Here is a 22,443-nt window from a genome sequence, read left to right as displayed (position 1 = left end):
AAACAGTGACCCTATTTATAGTATGCAAGAAAACGTTAGCTATATAGAGCAAGACTACTCACAATAAACAGCAACTTAGGAAACAGTCTTTTATGAACTAAAGCAAATGAAAAGGCTTTGTTCTGATAATTAAAATTTTACTTCTTCACTTTTCAAAATAAAGCCCTCAAAAATGAGGCAGAGTTTCAGCTTAATATGAAAAGGTAACTTGCTAAAAGGAGCAATTGTAGCTTAATTCGGTGTTCCTAACAGTTGCAGATGACACCACATTCAGAGGTGCAAGCATCTCCCGCGCGCCAGACAAGGGTTCAAGTGATCATGGTATACTGAAGAGTCGGCCTGAAATCAACAATGTGAAATTCAGCTGAAAGAGAGCTTGAATGCAAAACCAGGAATAACTGACCAAGTGGTAGTTCTGACAAAAATGATCCATCTGGAGATTGAAGTAAAACACAAACTATACTAGCCACCAAAATGCTGTCAAATTATTAAAACAAGTGTCACTGCACAAAGAAGCAACTCTCTGGCTGAGGCTTTGAGCAAGGGTAGAGTAATGTCCAAATTAAGCACCATGGTTTATGTGCTTACTAAGTGTATAGACAAATCAGAGTCCAGAAAAGAAAACTTATGCCACATTTCAAAACATCCAGATGAGAAAAGGAGGTGAAGGAGAAGTTATAAATGTCTTAGTACAAAATGATCCTTATGAAATAGACAAAAATCAACTCCTCAACATATATTAGAGGTAGAGAAAGAAGTAAAAAGGGACTTAAAAAATGAAACAAATGTGCGCTTAAGGACATCTGTGAAAGTTCCTGCTCTGAAGGTTTAAAAGAACAGATAAGACAAGCACCTGCTGGGGATACTGCATCTACACAGGACACTACCAGAAGAAAGTAACAGGTGATCTCCTAAGGACCCTTCAATCAAATGATTCTGTGATTCTACAAAACAAGGGCCAAACAACTACACAGACTTTTATAAATAACCTGCTGATGTAGAAAAACAAAACAAAATAGAAAAATCTCATCCTGAGCAATAAACAGTTTGCATTAATACTATTCTTACCCCAGGTACAGATCTAAATATTTTACTTGAACAGTTCAAAAAGTTGCAGAGGGCTTAAGGGGACTGATTTATGTAAAGAACAGATGGAAGGTAGCAAATTCTCTGGTTAGATGCAATTTAATACAAGGACAGAAGCAGATAAATTTACTCAAATATAAACCCTAACCTAAACATGCATGCTAAAGAATCAAGTTCTCAGATTTGTTCTGTGAAGACAGAGGGCAAAGCTATACTGGTTTGGCACTTTTTAATCCACATACCAGAAGTCCACACGCAAAAGTACAATCTCTGCTACAGTTATTTATTAGCCACAGCCACTTTACTTCTAATAAATTCAAGTTATTTAGGTAAGTATTTAAAGAATTATATTCTTTCAATAATTAAGTAATATATATATATTTGGTTAAGTACAGCTTTCCAATAGTTATTTTTGGCAACAAAAATCATAAAATATGATTGTGCGAGTTGTTTCACAACAGATGAGTGTTTCATTGACGGTATGTTAAGTACAAAAATACAGTACCACGAGGATACACTATAACTGCAGAGATCGAGTAGAAATCCTTAACAAATAAATTGTGTAAAAGTCAGCATTTGATTTGCTTTACTTGGAAAGCAATTCCTTCACCCAAGAAAAGGACTTGCTTCGAGTATAAAGATATCTATTACTCCATGGAGAGAAAAATAAAACAAGATCAGAGATGGCTTAGACACTACCACTTAAATGATTATTAATGGCTTTATGCAGGACATTGTTTATTTTGGATACTTAAAAAAAAAATCTGAAGGCAGATAATGTTTTCTAAATGTTAAGTTATTACTATATCAATGTGATTTGTTCTCCATGATGGATGACCTAGATTTAATACACATTTATGAAGCCTTACAGAAAGCCTCAAAGGTAAATGTTCAGTGACAGACAATAAGTTTAATACATTAGTAATGGTTGTTCACAAGACATAAATGTGATTTTACAATAATGTATTTCCTTAGGTTTTATTTTTCCAGTTGCAGTAAGTACTCACAAGAGGTCACTATATTAAAATTTACAAAAAAAAAAAAAAGAAATTTAGAAAGTTAGAGAAAACATGCAGCATCATTCTGATTAAAATGAACTGGCTTTAATTATGTAAGCCTTTTTGACTTAATAGCCATAAGCATAGTAACTAATATTTTAAACTATGTATTTTAAAATTTGTCTTTGTTTTGTTGTAAATCAAACATTCAGCACCATATTAGGGTAAGTAGCAGTCAAATGACAAAGCACTACAAAGTTTACAGTGTAACACTCAGAAATCAACTTTGTCCCACCATCATATTTAAATAAGCTAATTTCTCTCTGTTGTGTCTTTCAATAAAGTTAGAATGATCAACAATACAATTTACTTTTCCATCTTCATATCAGTTTTTGAGATGGTTCGCAACAGCACCATTACATTCTGGTTCTCAAAGCCACAGCAATTAACAGAGTGCTTCAAAAAAGACTCTCAGAGAGAACTTCAGATTTGTAAGACTAACATTACCTTGTGGAAAAAAAAAAGTCTAATGTTTAGACTGCTGAAGCTGACTACACCCTTTTTCATCTTAAAAACCAGGTCAACATCTGTCAGCCTTTTTTTTTTTTTTTTTAATTAAGCCACTTTTGTCAAATTAAACTATTCTAATAAAGTAGCTAACAGAAAAGAAGCTAAGCTCAGTTGCTATTTCTGTTATCTTTACGCTTATCTGTGGCATCTCCATACAAGTTCCATGAATCAAAACTGCAATAATTGAGATTGTAACCTATAAAGAAAATTTCCACCATTCCATTCTATACATCCAAAATAAACTTATATAAATCATAGAATGGTAAGGTTAGAAGGGACCTCTGGAGATCATCTAGTCCAACCCTCAGCACAGCCCGTAAAGGGATTGAACCCGTGACCTCGGCATTAGCAGCACCACGCTCTAACCAACTGAGCTAAACCTGCCCCCAATCATTATTACGAAAATACATTAAGTACTACATGACACCTAAACAACTGCTTTAACTAGGAACCTGGGTTTTTTTTTGTATTGTTTAGATCATTTTGAAGACCTAACCCTCTTCCAGTTTAGCATATCACTCCCTAGCATCCTGGAAATGAATTTTATGTCTTCACAATTCAGATGCAGATAAGCAAGTTATCCTTTTTAGTATGTATCTCAGATGTGTCCTAAATGACACGGACAGCAGCTCCCAGCCCTTACAACATTACAAAGTTCTGGCACCTTTTTTGTCCATGTGTACCTGAGAGGAAGAAATGCAAGCAGTGTCACCTGTCTTAGATCTGTAAAATCATTCAAACTTCATATACCTGTAAGTTTGATTGCCCATCAGCTTTTTTCTTTTGACTGCCAAGCCCTGAATAATGCAGTACAGGGGCTGAAATACGTTATTCTCATATTTTACATTATAATCTTAAAACCTGTAACAAGTTATTATTGATTTATATTACTACAGTCAGGATGCTGGTGTCAACCATAAAGATGGAGCCATGAAAAATAAGTTTAGAAAGGTTAAAAAAAAAAAACTCATTAAATCTAAAACAAATAATTGTATCATGAACTTAGACCCGTATGGCTTTCACGTCATCTGTAGGCTCTTTTGGCCTAAACAAGATAGATATGAGAGTTGTAAAATATGCACTGCACTAGTAAGTAATGAAGTAAAGCACAATCATGTAACACATGTTCTAATCATTTAAACAATTAATGCTTTTCTTCATTTTCCTCCTGTCCTCCCTCTCAATTACCAGGGATAACAACGTAAGGGAATTTTAACAAAAGATACCATCAACATTAATGCAATCCACAAAATGCAAGTGTATGAAATTCTGGTCAAGAGATAATAATACTGCTTACAGCATACAATTTGATTATCCAGCAGGCTTTAGTAAAACAGTCAGACTTTAGATTGCCAACACTAAATCACAGAAAATCTGCAGTTCTTCCTTAAATATAGTGGAACTACTATGCTTATGAACTCAGTTACTCAAAGTATTAAGCCAAAAACTGACCTGTTCCTATGTCTTTTATCCCAACTACTACCATCATCTCAAAATATTAGTACATGTTCTTTAAAGTTACTATTTAATTTGTTTTATCAAAAGAAAGCCGTTTTCTTTGGCAAGAAGAATGGCAACATTATATCTGAAAAATACATATTTGCAATAGCAGTTACCTCACTGCAGTAATTAATTTGCATTTCATTAAAACCAGTGGTGACTTGATCCCAAAGGCTACTTCTAAAATTATGGAATCTCACAGCACATCCCAGTTCCTCTGGCTGTGCTACCTAACTGCATTCCAACTTTATATCAAAGTGAGTCTCATACACAAAGCAGCCCCCATTTTTTCTGGAAAAGAAATCAGGGTGAACAGGCCACGCTGAAGTTGTGGCAAACTCCATCAGTTTTCTGATGTGAAAGACCAGGGAACTAGAATCTCAGAGCACACCAAAATATACTGTTGAAAATAATGCTAGAAGGCCAAAAGGGTTTTGGAATTACTTGAAGTTCCATGGTTGCCTTTCTTCAAAAATCCACTCACCCATAAGTTCCAAAAACCAGCTACCAAAAGGAGAGAGATGAAACACTGCTACTTGAGATGGCTTATTCTGCCACTACATACCTGCAATAGGTCTCCTTCATCAAACCGTAGCATTTCTATTATGCCATCTGACTGGATGAAAGCTGTGAAGCAAAAGGAAAAAACTAAGTTATTTACAGAAGAATATTTAGTATTAAAGTTAATAAAGCCAACTTAAACATCTAAACTCTGTTGCTCCCATGACAACCCAACACAGCAGTGCAAAGCCTAATAAAACAGTGGATTTGCACAGTTTGTTATATTAATTATCCTTTAAGAGGCCTCATACCAAGATGCTGATAATAATAAGCAACATACTTTGCAAATCAATCTTTTGGCATAAAAATGTTTAATTCCAAAGTGAAAATTTCTTCTTGAGTGGCTGTGCCAAGCTAATTCAGTATTTTAACTAATGTAACTGATTGTATTCAAATGGACATGTGTGTACTTGAGGAAGCGAGTTTAACACACCTAAACCCACAATAGATTACAACACCTAAGAACGAAAGTTCATTTTCATTTATGCATGTTACAACATAACTGTAAACCTGAAAAGCCTTATTCCATCATCTTCCTAATCCTCAGCATGAGAACAAGTCTCTCCCATCTTGACAGTAGCATAATAAAATTTGAAACATTCAAAGCACGTGCACCAAAAAATTCCACATGAAGTGGAAGTCTACTCAGTGAAAAGTTCATCCCTCAGTCACACACAGGATGCACAACTTAAGCTCCTCTACTCATTTCCTCTAAACAGTTGGTCAAGCAATTGTTCTTCCATTCCCCTCAAAAAGCAGATAATGCTACTTTCTTCTAAGGACAGAGAAACAAGAACTTTGCCCCTCTTGTTTAACAAAAGAATCAGTTAAAGAGTGAACGTGACTTAGAGAGGGAAGAAAAAGTTTGAAGAGATCTAAGGTGCACTTCCCAAAAGACTACTCACTTAGTAAATAAAATAGAAGCAGGCAAGCAATAAAAAAAAAAAAAAAAAGAAAAAAAAAAAAAAAAGTGGGTCCCCAGTGGGTCCCCAACTCTCCCCATATGTTGATGCCTTCTCCTAAAAGGTACATACTCCAGAACTTCACTTTTACTTCTGTAATATGAAACACAATATGAAACAAGAATTGCTGTTGTGTTCTCAAACAGAATTTATAGTCTCTACTTCAGAAGAAAAAGTTTCTTTTGGTATGCAAAGAAAAGGACAAAAATTTTATATAATTACTTTAGATTTCTGAAATGCAATAGCTTGAAAAGTTGAAGGATACAAGGCTGAGAACACAGCCCACTTCATGCTGAAGTGTAAAAACAACTGTAAAAGGGGAGAAGGGCTCAGATTATAAACAATATGCATATCCTGCAGTACGTTCAGTGGCATGAGTGGTATAGTCACTCATGTCAGCAATATCTTTGAATTATTTTTGTATATGTATTATCTTAATGAGTTCCAAACTTTAAACATAAAAGTTATCCTTAATCTAAGAACTGGGTTTTATGTCAATCATTTATTTTGAAGAAATACACTGAACATCAGGCAAAAGCAAGAAAAAAAAAAAGAAAAAACTGCAAACCCAGATCAAAACAAAAAAAGCATTCAAACAGCTCTAACAATATCAAGTTCTAAAGCTCATCAAGATTTAGGCTTTTAAAACTTAAATTACTGGAGAAGATCTGTCAGTTTCAAGTTTAATCCTAGAAAAAAAGAACAAGTAGACTCTTGTCCATTTAACTGGCAATACGTAAGACATTCAAGTCATTGTTTAATTTCGCTTTTAAAAGTATCTAAGAGTTTACACATGAATTTCAGTGCAAAAAAGAGAGAGAGAGAGAGAAAAGGGAGCCGTTACCAAAAAAAAAAAGCTCGTATGGTAGAAAGATTCTCAACTTTTAATTAAGGGCGAAGCCTAGTATGAAATGATGTTTGCTAGTGTATTTAATTTAAAGCAAGTTTAACAAATACAATTTAATAAATGAATTCATGAATAAAAACACTCAGTCCTAACAGTCAAGAGGAATCAAGTTTCTATGAGGATGGGCTTTTTTTTTTCCCTCCCTCTAGTATTCTGCTCTAGGAACAAAGAATACATAAAACTTAATTATGATATCAAAAAATATTTAGAAAACAGCTTTATTTTCATAATCTATCAATAATCAATAAAATACAGAAGGACACTTCTCCAAATCCACCTAGCTTTTACATCAAATTATGGATTCTTGCATTTTTGCAGCTTTTCTGTGTTTTAAAAATGACACGCTGCAGGTACAAAGAAACAAACGCCGCAACAATTCTTCCCTAAGCATAATACATGTAGGAACTCAGAGAATCTACCCAAAGATTTGTACCCAAGCAGCTTGAATGCAGGCAGCCCTTCTGCAAAACCCCAGAGCTTTCTCAGCCGTTCCTAAGCTGTTTTCCTCTACAGGACACCTGACGAACAAAGCAGCGTAACAGTTACATAACAGTGTCTTCAACTTAAAACGTTCAACAGAAGCGCCCTTCGTCATCGTATCATTTAAGAAATGTATTCAGAGAGCAGATGACAGTTAGTGCCAGGTGAAGTCAGATGCACTTGCAAAGCTTGGCTGCTCGCCACTTCACAGCAGTTGCATCTTAAGCCAGACTGTGAGGAAGCTTCTGTGGTTACACTTTCTGCTTGTTTTAGACCAACTCTCAAGCCATTGTTTCTACTTTATCAGTGATTTCATCAAAGCAAAGAAATGGCAAGTGAATACCTACACTTTCATGAGATTCTTCAAGACTCCCAATTCAGAACAAAGCAACAAGTCATCTCATTCAAATGAAGGAAAAAGAAAAAAAAGGAAAAAAAAAAAAAAAAAAACACACCTCCACTGACCAGTCATAAAGAACCACCCAAATTCCTGTACCAGGAGCTCTGGAAACATTCCAGAAGCTCTGGAAATGTCAAATATTGAACATTGAAGGAATCCTCGTCATCTCTAAGAGAAAGGCTGATGCTACCCGAACAGCTGAACTCGTATATGCCCATTTCTCAGAAACAGAAGCTGTTGTTTTCACCACTTGCACTGGTAGTACCTGAGCTAAGTTCATTACCTTCTGCCATATAAACCCCAAAATAGTATTTTCTGTTCTTTTATACAAAATATATGTGCCACCAGCCAGAGCAGCCAAAAGACTCTGCAAGCAATTAAGTAAAAAGCATGCCCAAATGATCTCAACTGGTGAGCCATCCCCTACACCACAGAGAATCGCTTCTGTGAAATCCTTGACAATTTCTCCCAGAAAAGCTCCTTACTGAGTCCCTGCCGACATCATCAATAATCAGTCTAATACCACAGCCAATTTCTAAAACATCAGCAAACTTCCTTTAATACTCTGGAATAGTAAACTGCAGCAAGTTAGGGACTGCTGAGTGTGCCACTTCACCCACTACTGCCCCATACCGGCAACAGCTGAGAGAGGGGCACAACATACATTTGAGGTAGGGAACAGTTCAGCTGTCACAGCATAATTTGCCACTGCACATATCAGCAGTCAAGAAGCCAAATTAGACATCAGGAAAATAATTTCTTCCTGATCCCACAGGTCATTGATGCCCTGGAGCCCAAAGTCTGATCATAATAGCTATTAGTCAAACTTTAACTGTTCAGGGCCCAAAAAAGAAAAAGGAGGAAGATTCAAACCCACAGATTTCATGGCTAGCAAAATCATCCAATCCCTTTTCTTCCTTCTCTACTCTGAACAGACTAGTTTCTTCTAAAAGGCACAGAGGTTCCTCTTAAATAAATTTTTAATAGATTTGATGTTTCCAAGGGCTCCCAAGGAGCAAATTTATCAAGTTCATGAGAACCCATTGCAATGTCAGTGACTCGCTGCTAGGAAATTAAGTGATTTCAGGGTCTAGTTTCTTCAGCTTCTAGCCTATATATCCTGCTTTCCTCTTTTCAGACAGTAGCTCACTATTGAAAGAAATGATATAATAAGTAACTGCAAATGCTAGAAATATGACAGGTTTCATTTTCTCTTTTTCAATCTAAAACTTTTAAAATGCAACTTCTTTGCTTTAGTCAGCTTTTCTATGGAAAAAAACATAAAAGATACCAGAAAAGGGTTAACAAATGCAGATCTCGACTTATTCATAGAACCATAGAATCACTCCAACTCACCCTTTTCCCCCTACAAAGGGCATTTTCTAAGCCTTTCCAAAATCTTTCTAAATAAAACAACAAAACAAAAAATACCAACACAACTTTCTAGAACAATAAAAACACTATACAGTCATTACTAGCAAGAAATTCCTAAATGCTTTCTCTTGCCCTTTCCAGCAATAACAGTGATCAATGACATGCAAATGCTTGAAGTAATAAATATCTATATAGCAGTTTGAAACAGTACCTAGTGGCCTAACAGGTATTGAATTCACTTAAGAGTTCCTCAAAGCTTAAGCAGTATCGCTTCCACAAGTTTATATATCTAGTAGCTATATTTTGTTCAAACACATTCATACTTTAATTGTCCTTGATCCAAGCTTTTAATATTTTAGCTTAAAATAAAAGTACAGATCTACAAAGCATCACATAACAAGAAAAAATTTAAAAACACTACACTTCTCCAAAGTGACCATGAATTAACTGCTTATGCACAATCACATAATTTACATCATCCTAAACACTGGAAAACTGAACAGCATGTGAAATACTCAGGGACAGGTATAATGATAAAAATAACATTATTATGAAAGGAACTTGCATAGTTAAAAAAAAGTTAAACACCACACAAAGAAAAACAGTATTAAGTTGTAATGCAGACAACTATTTTTACTGCTTTCAAGAATACAAAAGCCTGGTGAGCCTCATGAAGCATATCTCAGTCCAGCACTGAACACAATAAAAGCTGTTCGTGAAAGGCCTGTTCTCCAAGAGAGAAGAGTCAGTTTAGGTCTCAGTCTGAATTTCTGCCTATTTCCTAATAGGTGACTGTTCACTGGAAAAGTAGATGATCATTCTCTTATGTGCCAGTGGATGTCAGATAACAGACTCAGGGAAAGAATCACTAGTCAACAAACTTCCTTTCCAGCTAAATATGAGTGCAGTTATGTAGCCAGTTGGGTTGTTTCTTTTCCAGTGGTCCATAAGGAAGGGAAATGGATCATATTTCCAACAGAGCTCAGGAAGAACCACCACAGCCAAGACAGTAAATATGCACAAAGTAATAAAGACTACATGCAAAAAATAATTCCCTTTTAACTTTTCAAATAGAAATATATTCATTCTTTTCTTTATTAAAGACTATAATTACCATCCCTACAAAAAAAAAAAAAAAAAAACAGCTTGCTAAATTTTTGTTATCTGTTTAGATATTAAGCAGTTGAAATAGAAACATTTCTAGTTAATGCACTTTAATCATCATGTAAAACCAAAAAGCAAATAAGCTAAATAATGAAAATTCTTTTTTTTTTTTCATAAAAACACCATTTTGCACTACTGATTATAAACATTAACTTTTATGACTTTAGGCAACATACACTCAAGTAAGTTCATATGCACAGGCATATGACCAAGATAAACAGAGACTTACAGCGGATCACTTGCACTGCAATACCTAAGTGCACAACCCATATTCTACATGAGGGAGAGAGGGAAGGGTCAAATAATTTATATTTAAATACACAACAGCAGGCTCTTGAGTGTATACACTTTTCCCAGCTAAGTCTATATAATCTACTGGTTACTTATTCATGCATCTCTTCTGTCTCCAGATACAGAAACAAGACAAGCTGCAGGCTAGTCTTTACACAGCAAAGCTCTTTCCTAGCAGAATAAAGATAGCTGTCATGTTACATTCATTTCATTCACTCATCTCTTTCTCCCCCTTTCTTTTCCTTTACTTTTTTTTATTTTTCTAGCAATTCAGTTATCAATTCAGATTTAAAAAACTAGCCACAAAACAGAAAGTGACAATATAATTACGGTTCATAATATAGGCCACAGACAATGACGCTACTGCTTAGCTCAAGAAGGGATGCAGATAGGTCTTCATCCTGAGACACAATTCACACATTTGGTTCACTTTTTTTGAAAATGGTGCAACCTCAAAAGGTTTATTTTAAAGAGAGAACAGAAGTTTCCACTGATCAGATGTATTGTGTAACAGAAGTATCCTTGCAAGAAACCTATAGAAATATACCTAGAAACAAAAGGCAACACATACTACCTAGCACACTGCTCTAAGACACACTACTCCTGAATTCTTATTGGAGATGTCAGAGCTGCCAAACTTTCACACTTCCTCATTATTTATTTATTTTTAGAGAAAAATTACTTTAGATAGAATTTCTACCATTTAGCTGTAAAAAAAAAAAAAAAAAAGAACTACTCTTTATTCGAACAACCTTCTTTTCAGGTGCTTATTTTGTACTGAGTCTATATTTCTACCTCACAGAATTTTCACTTTCATCCACTTCAGCTACAACAACTTTTATTTTAATCCATCTTCTCAGTGTAAGAGCTTAAAAAGTTATCTATCTGCCATTGACCAAAATGCTAAATCTACAATGACAGCCCTAAATTTCATAAAACTTCCTTTTTAAAATCCAATGCTGCTTTAACAGATGCTAGATGTTTTAAAATACTTACTAAAAACATTTCCATCGAGTTGCTGCTTTACTTTTAAGTATTTCAGTATTATTTCTCCACAAATATTTAACTGCTGGCTCCAAAGTGCTTCTCAATAAATAATATATGATTCTTTTTTTTTCATGAAAATATCTTAGAAGGACACCAGAACACTTATTTTTAAATTAAAAAGGAGGAATAATTCTCAAAATATATAGAGGAAAAAAACACGGATCATATTCTTTTGAAATCAAAGTGACAATACTTTTCAACACTGATAGGAATTTCTCCCAGATCATTAAAAGCAAGAGAAAAAATTAAAAAAAAGTAGTAAAAGGGGAAACCCAACATGTGAGAATAACTTCTCTTTGGTTTTGGGCCCTGCAAACTGATCATGACTTTTAGTCTTTTTAATACTGGTGATTCTATACGCTAAATTAGCATTTATATCTCTATAAATTTGTCTTAACTGAGCTTACACAGAAATAAAATGAATTTGAACTAGTACCAAAACAAGATAATTCTTCCTGCAATGAAAAAAGGAGAAAAAACACTCCAAGTTACGTTTAGTCTTCATCACATATTCTTACTTCAGTTCTCAAATTTTATCCAGAAACTTTCCTTGTGGCTAGAAGTTTTATTGCTCATATAGCACTACAAATTTATTTTTGCACAGAGGATTTGGATCTACTGGGATTCTAACCTTTTCAGCATAAGAAAACAGTTAATATTTAGTTTACAAGAAATGACAATCAGTTTATAGCTTCTGCAGCCTCCAGAGAACAAAGCATTAACTGACAGTAATTCTAAGTATTACCATTAATGTCAGCCTTCCAAACTCACAATCTTATGAAATTAGCCACAGAACAGAGCTATGAATCCCACTTATTCAAAAAAAGGGATTGTGCCCATACAGTGCAAGGAATGGCTTAGAATATATATCCAGGTTAATTAATGACCATAATAAAACTACACAGAGATCAGGAATTGTTTTCTGCTCTGTAGAAAAGAGGAAGGAAGATGGGATTTTCAAAGTTTCCCAAACCCTCCCCCCCCCCCCCACACACACACAGAATAGGAGGAAGACAGCACCATATTGAAGTGTCCCAATATTTAAACAATGTTCTCTGGCAATGGGAATGCAATCAAATAAAAGCTATAACTACTTCCCCTACTCCCAAATTGCTACAAGCTACAGTTCATGTTTTGTGTCACTAAACCAACATTAGCCACAGTGCAACACTGGCCTACTGAGTGATAGGATTCTGTCCCCATTCACCACCATCAGCACCACTTGCCCTGCACTTTTTTTGTGGGATCACTTTTCAGAGTGAAACTGCATCAATTTATAGAACTACTATTGAACAATACACTTAATTTTTTAACTTTAACTTTGCTGCTACTTGTTTAAGGCTAAATTACAACTGGAGGAAAGAATCACCAGGTGGGAGGAGTACCATCTCTCTACCCTGCCTGTGCTCATGTGGCTGGCTGCTGTTACTCAAAGGTCCACTCAAAACAGGTTTTAGCCTGAAGGACAAGGAAAAGAACAGCAAGATAACGCTTCACCAACTACAATGCAAAGCTTATAAACATAATCAGTAAGTCAATAAAAGGTAGGAAAGGCCTTAATAATAATGCTGTGGCATTAATGCTACCTATTAATTGTAGAGCAAAACAGTTTGTTGAGTTGTAATGTGGGAACACGGACCAACAGGAAAGAGCAGACTGCAATGCCTGATAAAGCCAGAAAAAGAAGTGGGTGGAGAAGAACAACTGCAACAAATTTTTTAAAAAGATAAAAGACAAAACAAGAATGAAAATAAGAAAATTCTAGTCTTTGAAAAGAAAATAAATCATTAATAAGAAATTAAAGGAGCAAGTAAGAATTTGGAAACGAAGTGCTGAAGTACGTTTAAGTGAAGAAATTCAGTTCACTCTACTCAAAATATCTGGAAGCAGTTACCCATCAGAAGTAAATATACAATCTCTTCTGGTCAGACATTCTGCTCAGAAACTGTTATGATGATCTAGCTTGACATCCTGCATAACACAGATCACAGAATTTCATCCAATAATTCTTAGTTCTTAGGCTAAGTTACATAACACCGTTTCAAGAGGCATCTAACTCTACTTCAAAGATGACAAGTACCAGAGAATCTCCACATCACTAAGTTGCTCCAAGAGTTAATTACCTTCACTCAAAAATGCCTCTTGTTTCTAGGTTTGCATGCCCAGCATCAATTCTCAACCTAAACATGCCCACTCTTCCTAGATTAAACAGTCCCTTCATCATTAGATTTTCTTTTTTCTGACACAGGTACTTTTAAAACATGATTTAATCATCCCTTATTTCTGTATCTCATTTCTGAGTTCCTTCCTCTAATGTCTCTTCCACTAGGAAATTCAATTTAATCAAAGGAAGAATTCATGAGACTCATCAAGAACTAGAACTCTGATCAAATTTTCCCTGATGAACTGGAAATGTATTTCAGCCTTCCTCCATCAGATAAGGATATTCAGTACTACTAATTGACAGAATAACTTCATGTGTAAAGATTCAATCTGTGTTGTTGAAAAAGATCTCTGTCAGCCTCAAACATAACCAGATTTCCCCAAAAGCAAGATCATCTTCATTATTTTGGAAGATAAAGTCAGGCAAAGCTATTTGGGCAAATCATGAACTGGTTAAGCCATATGAAAGGCTACTGACAAGGTACGGGCAATATTCCTCTCATAATAGGAAAGCTTCCCCCTCTCACACACACTTTCCCTCCTATTTATACTTAGCTGCAGTGGTTCAGAGGGGAAGTAAGAATCTCAGTACTTTCTATCACCTCTGACAGAATTAAGTAGCAGGATAGTTAGAGCAAGGATCTCACTAAATACTGGTAATTGCTGGTACCTCTAAGATTGCCCATTGATAGCTCCAAAGACTGAAGTAATAGGCAGTCCAGAACACCAAGCAAATGTCTAAAAAGGAAATGAATTCCAGCAGGACCAAGTAGTCCACATTCCTTGCTGCAAGAAAGCAACAGCCAAACTTGGCAACATTCACTATACAGACCGCTCAGTATTTCCTCAGATATACGAGTAGCACGGATCATGCTACATCTTTAAACTAGTATACTGACATGACCACTACAGTCCAACTTATTGTCATATTACCAGCAGTCAGCAAAAATGGAAACTAGAGGCTGTATTATCCTTCATAGTCAAGATGGGATACAAATATTCCAGTTGAAACAAATCTTTCAAGAAGAGAAATAAAAGCTAGAGGAGGAAAACCCAATTTGATAAGATTTCATCTTTTATCCTGAGTGAAAGAATAATTACAACTCTGATTCTACCTAAACTATATCTGAATTATTTTTAGTATAGCACTGATTTCATCATGGAGTTATATGGCAACCCAGAATTCTGTTGTCTTACAAATATTCCTATCAGCTGCAATCTGCTTTGTGCCCTTGAGCATATTGACTGCTCTCCAGATTTTGGTGCACTCCAACAACAAAAATATTAAGCAGGATATGTCCCAGGAAAGAGCCATGAGCAGCTCCACCTGTAACCAGCCTTAGAACAGGAACCATTACCAGGAATAAACCAAAATTAAACACCTTGCAGTTATCAATGATAAAAATTATTCAGGTAATTTATCTACAAATTCTACCTGCAACGATCTGTGAGGTATTTGGTGCAAATTGCCAATTCATAAATTGGTCTTTTTCTGTCTTACTGGATAATTTTGTATTTAATTATTTACAAGCTTCAGATAACCAGCTTTTAAATCCATTTAATGTACTACATCAAGAACTCAAATTGGAGACTCAAAAATCTCCTCATGGAAGCAGGAGCCATGGAAAACAGCCCATTTCTTCACTCTATCTCAGTATCAGTATCTTCTATCATCTACAATCTGTGGTAGAAATTTTCAGTCTGCAACTTATCTATTACAAATATATTTTGTAAGCCAGTCACATAAAACTATGCTGAAGCTATCCAATTTCACACTGAGGAAGACACTACCTGGAGATGTTTCCAGCAGAGCAAGCCTGTAAGGAAAGGAGAAAGCTTTCAAAGCTTTAAAAGCTAAAATATCTTAAAAAAAAAATGCCTTTAAGATCTCTTCTTATCTATTTTTTCATTCAACAGCATCCTTCTGTAAAAGGACCCACTGTAGTTCAGTTCTATGACTTTAAAAAGCAAATTGATAAATAATGGGTACATGAAAGATTCAGTGGAAATGGAAGATTTTAAAATGATTTATATCAGTACTATTATCTTTCTCATGCTTGCAACTTTATTTAAATAACTTAAAAAAATCAAAAATTTTAAGTTTAAATAACCTTTAAAAAAGTCTATGCATGTTCTATTACACACCAAAACTGTACAGTCCAATACAGATCCAGATGTTCAACCATAAAGAATACTCAATGAGCCTTAAGGCATCATTGTGAATACAGATCACTTTATTAAGAAAATGTAATTGATACTTTGGTTAAATAATTTCATCCTTAAATATCTAAGCATGCTGTATTAGAGTGAGCTAAACCAGTTTTCCTTCATACAGCATTTTGTACTTTCATACAATACACAGATTTAAAAAATTCTTTGGTACATAGTTTCATTTCCTGTATACAGCCTTCTATTAAATTTCATCCAGGTATCCTTAAAGTCATTTCAATAGCTCGAGTACAACTCAAGTTGTTCTCAGATGATTAACTGCTGTGCATGCCAGGCAATAAGAGAGAGGAGTATTAAAAGAACCTCTGCGATACTCTTAGTGAGAAGATAGATCTGGTAAGCCTAGCAGGAAAATCTCACCTCAGAAATTTGCATCCTGAAACTCATTATTTCAGCATCATTGATTTTAACACCGATAATTTTTTTTCAAGAACATAAAGCCTTTTTAAAATAACTTTATTTTAAATTTGAATTTGGCAACTACCACAGAGGAACACGTGGAATCACTTGCTTCTCTAATAAGTATCCAATGTGCTAACCTTTTGGAATCACAAAATTCTGTACATTGGAACGAACCTTTAGAAGCCATCTAGCCAAAACCTCCCGGACAAAGTAAATCTAGAGGTTGCTCAAGGCCTTGAGCAGTCCAGTTTTGAGTACCTCCACTTATTACCATGAATTATCATGATTTAGCCCCAAAACTGTCTTAAAAAAATTGTCTCACAGCTCATGGTATACTCAGTTAAGCTCATGCCACAGACTGAGAAAAGTCAGAGGCTCCACATGGGATACCAGTTAATAGCAAAAGTCTTCATTGATTTTTATTCTTGCTGAACCCACAAACACATGAACAAACTAAACTAGTTCCAGCTTGTACTTCAGTCATAGAACATTTACTGCTGGCATGCATGAACTGCAATGTCATTTGCTCGCTTTCAAATTCCCAGTTGATTTACCAAGTTTACAGTTTGAAACATTACTTATACTTGTAAACCTAGTAGATATCACCACTGAATCCTAATAAGTATAGTTTTAAGCAGAGCAGAACTGACCAGGTTTTGAGATACAAATGATACACAGCAAACATTCAAGTTTACTGCAAACAGCTGAAAATTCAACATACGTAAATGTGTCCAGTATGACAGCACTGGCTATCAGTCAGTTGGAAGCTTTAAATAAAGTAATGCCTATAGACTTCTGCAAAGTTTGGAAAAGCCTTATTGTATCAGACATAATACTAATAGACAGCAAGTTCCTCAGAGAATTTACAATCAAGGCACTGAACTGCAGCACACTATCCTTCAACTGACCTCCACAGGTGAAGGTTTCTCAGTCTGCCTTACACATGCAATAGAACAGGACACAGGTGAAGGGGGAAAGAAATGCAAAGGGGTGAATAGTGACCATTTCAAGATTACACAGTAGACTAGAGACTACAGGGGGGTCTCAACTTCCTGTTCATCGCATTATAATTTTCCCATATATTTAAACTCAAAGCACAAAGATTCTGCAAACTAGTATGTTTTTTGAGATTTTATCCATGCATATAGTTAATATTTATCACTCATAAGAGAAGACAGAGAACAACCTAATCAGCTTTCCAAAACTTAGTTTCAAGAACACAGTGAAACAGCACAATCAATTTTTATTCTGACTGTATTTTCCTCCCATTGCTCCAGATTTTGATATGTTACTTCATCTGTTAGAGTGTTTTCAGTTTCACTGAAGTCATTCTTTCTGAATGTATTTTGAATTTTGTCAGGGTCAAAACATTAGCATTAAAATAAATGGTAGCGTGCATTCTATCAGTTTTGACACCAGGCTATGAGAAACAAGCAGTATATGTGAAGAGATTTTTATAATGTTATTTTAAGCACATAAGCTTTCTCCCACATCACCTTCCAATCATTAGTTTGCTTTGATACTCTTACAAAGCATCCTGGATTGCCATTTTAGATATTAGTAAAAAGCAAAAAAAGAAAGTGACTTGCCTGAGATTAGCCGGAATGGCAAAAATAGAACCAGATCTCCAGCATCCCAGCGTACTGTTCTAATGACGACCACCCTTCTACTCTTCCAGGATTACTTCAGCTAACCCTTTATACACAATAACCGTCTTAGTTTCTAGGTTGTCAGTAGAGAATCTGCCAAGCTTTAGACAAAAAGAGTATTAATCATTTTGACTGACCTGTCAGATCTGGATGTTTAAGAAGAAGTCTTTCCTAGATCCAGCAAACACTGTAACTTCAAAGATCAGGGATAGAACCTAGCCTAAAACAGTCTTGGTCTGTCTGCATTAGTCTTGTATATGGGAACTATTAAAATAGTCTCAACCAGCTTTTAGTCGGCTGTCCAAATAAAAAGCAGTAACATTTTATAAACTGCTGTTGTATAAGATGAAGAAGTTTTTTTATGAAGTTATACACTGAGTATGAATGAAGCCACAAATACAAAACAATTCTCAGGAGTAAAAAAGTATGCCAATAACTATATGAAAACTATTCCACATCCATTAGCAAGAGGAGATTAATCTGAAACAAATATGTTCTGACTTCAGCTTAAATATATTCCTTTTAGACATTTGTCTTCAAAACATAATATTGACCACAGGAACTTCTGACACTACTACGGCTTATTTCACCCTGAAACCTAGAATGCTGCTGTCCAAAAAAACATCAAGAATAAACAGAAAGCCATCCTCAATTCATGTGGCAGTATAGAATGTGACAATTACACTAGGAAAGGACGAGCCTACAAAAAGCCTGCAAATCATATGTATTTGCAAAGAAACAATCTTAAGTTATACTTTTGCCCCTCCTAGATGGCAAGAGGTTTTTCAAGAATGAATACACAGTTTTCTTCCTGTCATTTAACTCCTTTGCTATGGGTTCACTGACTTCCTATGTGACAAAAACAAATGATTTAACAACTTTCAACCTTACTCATTCTTCAGTAATACAGGTGCACTAAGGACACAGATAGAATGGAGAAAGAAAGAAAAAAAAAAGTCACATAAATGTTTTGTCTGAAACCGATGTTTAAGTTTTTTGAATGGTATGTATACAGTTTTCTCTGCTTTCGGATTTGTTAAGGAATGAGACATTTAAAGTTCTATTTCTCTAGCCAGGGACAGAGTACATCAATATCACTTTCCCCTCCGGGGGGGGGGGGGGGGGTGGTGGTGGTGGGAGGAACAGGGAAGAGTGGGTAATGGGAAAAAAAAATTACCATGGGCTAACCAGGAACGGGGACCAAAAGTAGTCATGTGAATCTAGAGTACTCCAGAATTGTTTCTCTTCCTACTAGTGATGGCTCTACCAAGAACTCCTGCTTGCCTTTGCCAAAGAATTACCCTTCAGTGCATTGGCACCACCTTTTCCCCTCATCCCTCCTTCTCATATACCTGCAAGGTGGGAGGAAAATAGTGCCCTTCACCTTCACTTTTCACTTTCTTTTGTGACATTCTGACCTATTCCTCTCTCGATGCTTTCATACACATGACTATCCACTCCTATCATTTTTTTTCCTGTAGCATTTTCTGAAAATACACTCTTCTGGGTCTTACTACAGTCACCTTAGACTCAGCACTATAGAAAGAGGACAGGAGCAAGAACACACAACCTCAATTCTAATCCCTCTCCACAGATTCCTTCCTGCAGCTGCAATGAAGTATGTATGTCTGCATAAGGGATGGAAAGGATATTCTTAGCTACTTCCTTACTCCCTAAACTTTTATTATTGTGTCTTACTGTGTCTGACTTGACTCAATTTGGTAGAAGCTAAGGTGCTACAGCTAAGGATCGAGCCAGAAATACTCTTCTCCTTTCTTCCTAACTACAACCTCATTTTGAGCTCTTATCCCACTCTTAAGGCACACTATCCAAACTGGTCCTGCCTATTTGATGCTCATTTACTTGCAGAATGGCACTTAGGCTGTAGTTAAGATCAGTGGGACTGGATCTCACAAGTCACTTTGAAGAGTTTTGCTTTCAAACTTCACCATCTTTTTATTCAGGGCTATACACCGCCACTGCACTCAACAAAAGGACTCCAAGATAATAGCTTTCAGTCTGTGATTCACAGATGCAGGCTGTCAAGGAATTCTTCTAAGAGGTCAATGAAAGAAAAAACAAACAAACAGCTTAAGCAAGACTTATTAGTAAGCTTAAATGAACTACTCTGAGACTATACCTAAATAGTACAAAACTGGGAAAAAATAGAGCATTACAAGTCAGAAGAGATTGAAAATCAGTGTTCACTGTGAAAATCAAATTCACTTTGTGAAACGACAGAAACGTGTCTAAAATAAATTTCAAGGAATAAACTGTATCAATAACAGGAAGCAGTATCAGTATAAACTATGCCATTTTCTTGAAGGGCTTCAATCACATCCATTCACACTTCATGAACCTAAAACTGGCTTTGTTTGTATAGGAATGCCAACACAGTCTGTAGAAGAAAAGCAGTGTCTTCTTTATAAATCAACAAAGCTAGACTACGGTCCTGGCTATCACAACTTTTAGGACAATGATCCATTCCATCATATTAGCATATGACATCACTGACAAACTTCATATAAGCATATAAGCTATTACACATGTGAAGGAACACAATCAAAATCAGACTTAAAAGTAACTTTCTTAAGTGTTTGCATTTAACCAATACCACAAGACACTAGCGACTGAACTGACAGACTTATAAATTCCCATCACTCTAAAAATATTGTATCTTCATAATGTTAAGTGTAGCATTAAATCGTATGAAAACAAAGTCAGGTGAAAAAGAGAGATTGACTCAGAATTGATTATCAGCTTAATATCATCATCATATTTATAAAAACAAGTTACTAGACAGTTACTCCAGTTGAGTCCTCCATTAGAAAACTAAAAGGCTTATCTACTTTTATTCTGATACGTGTCCTTAGGATCCACTTCTTCCCTGAAGTCTTGTCTAGAAACATGACCACTGTCTCCTCTTTGAAGTTGTATTCCATGCCCTTCTTATTCTTTTTACATTTACTCTATTTCATCCTCTCAAACTCCATCTGACCTGATAGAGTTCTATCTCCTCCAAATACACCCTGCTCTAATGCAGCAACTTGCTTGAAAAATAAACCTGCATGTCAGCTGAAGTCACTCTGTTTCATCTCCTCTGTAAGACACTACATTCATCTTTTGCTTTTTAACCACTGCCACACAACCACACTTTTAAGTACACCATGAGTCTGCACCTTGGAAACACTTGAAAGCTCTTCTCAGCAATGCTACAGAATAGGCTTAGGTGTTTTGCTTGGGGCTTTTTTTCCTTGTTAAACCACAATGAAAAGACGATGTGCCGAAAGACTAGAAGTTAAAAAGTCCCTCTCCGACTTTCACTAAAGTTTAGAGAAAATACCGTCGACCTTGGGATGGCGTCAAACACCTGTCAAAAGTTCAGAGAGGCAAAGGGGGACTCGCTGTCACCTCTGAGGTATGCATTTTCCCCCTTTCTCGGGAAGGTTTGCCCGTCTGCTTGGCTTGGCTCAGCCTCCTGCTGGAAGCCTGCCGCGGGGAAACCGGCGCAACGCGAGGAAGCCTTTCCCCCCTCCCTTCCTCCCTCCCTTTTTAAAGGGCAGCTCCAGCTCCATCCCCGCCGCTGTCAGGGAGCACAAGCCCCCAACGAGCTCGCCGCAACGGCGACCACCGGTCTGCCTCCCCCAAAAGGCCCCCGCACCCCCGCCAGGGCGCCCCGGCCTCCCCGACCGCAGCGCCGCAGGGGGACAGCGCCAGCGGCTCCCCGCGCCGCAGCCGCAACGCGGCCAGCGGGGGCCGCGCCGCCCCGGCCAGGGGGCGAACAGGACGGCGCGGCTGCGAGCTTCATCAGCCGCCGCCCCCGCCACGGCCGCGACACCGCGGCGAGCGGGGCCCGACACGCACCCGCGCGGGCGGTCGCTCCCCCAACGGCGACCGCCGCCAGCCGCGCGCGCTCCCCCGGCGGCTGCGCCCGCGCGCGCGCGCGCGCGCGCGCGGCAGCCCAACGGCCCCGCAACGGCCGCGACCCGCCGCCGCCGGGCGCGCGGAGGGAGGGAAATAAAGGAAGAGAAATCTGGGTCTCACCTTCCTTCTCGGCCTGGGCCGTGTGGAGGAGCACGGCGAGGGCGAAGCGCAGCGCCGCGCCGCGCCACGCGGCCCCCCAGCTGCCGGCCCGAGGCAAGGGAGAGCCGGGGGAGCGGGCCGGGGCGGCCGGGGCCGCTGCCGCCGCCCGCCGCGCCGTCATCGCGCTGCCGCAGCCGGTGCGGGTCCGCCGTGTCTCCGGCCGGGCCGCGGCGCGCGCGCGGAGGAGCTCGGGGAGGGGCGGGGGCAAGGGGCGGGGAGGGGCCGGGGTCGGGGGTGGGCGCGCTGGCGCGCGCTGCGTCTCCTGACGCATGTGTCACTAACGGGCGGGGCGGGGCGGGGCGGGGCGGGGAGGGAGGGGGAGGAGGAGGAGGAGGAGGAGGCGGTGCCGCGCGCGCGCGCGCGCGCCCGCGCCCTGCGCGCCGGGACGTGCCGCGGGCAGGCGCACGCGCACGCAGCGGCGCATGCCTGCCGGTACCCCGCCCCGCCCCCGGCCAGCGGAGGGGGGGGGGGGGGGAGTGTTAACCGCGAGGGCGGCAGGCGGCGCCATCTTAAGTGTGGGCAAGCAGCCCCTCCCTCTTTTCCGCGCGAGGGAGGGGGTTCGCAGCGAAGCTTTGTT

General features: G+C 38.0%; 1 protein-coding gene across 2 annotated transcripts in view; it reads right to left on the bottom strand.

Moving 5' to 3' along the window:
* TMEM131 (transmembrane protein 131) overlaps positions 1 to 21,991 on the bottom strand; it is a 100,509-nt gene extending 78,518 nt beyond the window's left edge. For both annotated transcript variants that reach the window (XM_062601576.1, XM_062601577.1), the window contains exons 1-2: positions 21,828 to 21,991; positions 4,720 to 4,781 (exon numbers count right to left, since the gene is read on the bottom strand). In XM_062601576.1, coding sequence (XP_062457560.1) covers positions 4,720 to 4,781; positions 21,828 to 21,987 — 222 coding nt within the window. In that variant the 5' untranslated portion in view covers positions 21,988 to 21,991. The remainder of the gene's footprint in view (positions 1 to 4,719; positions 4,782 to 21,827) is intronic.
* Positions 21,992 to 22,443: the final 452 nt, after the last annotated feature.

The sequence above is a fragment of the Rhea pennata genome, chromosome 1 (genome assembly GCF_028389875.1).
Source record: "Rhea pennata isolate bPtePen1 chromosome 1, bPtePen1.pri, whole genome shotgun sequence".
NCBI classification, from domain to species: Eukaryota; Metazoa; Chordata; class Aves; order Rheiformes; family Rheidae; genus Rhea; species Rhea pennata.
Note: the sequence above shows the minus strand (reverse complement) of the source record. Positions and strands in the feature narration are given on the sequence as shown.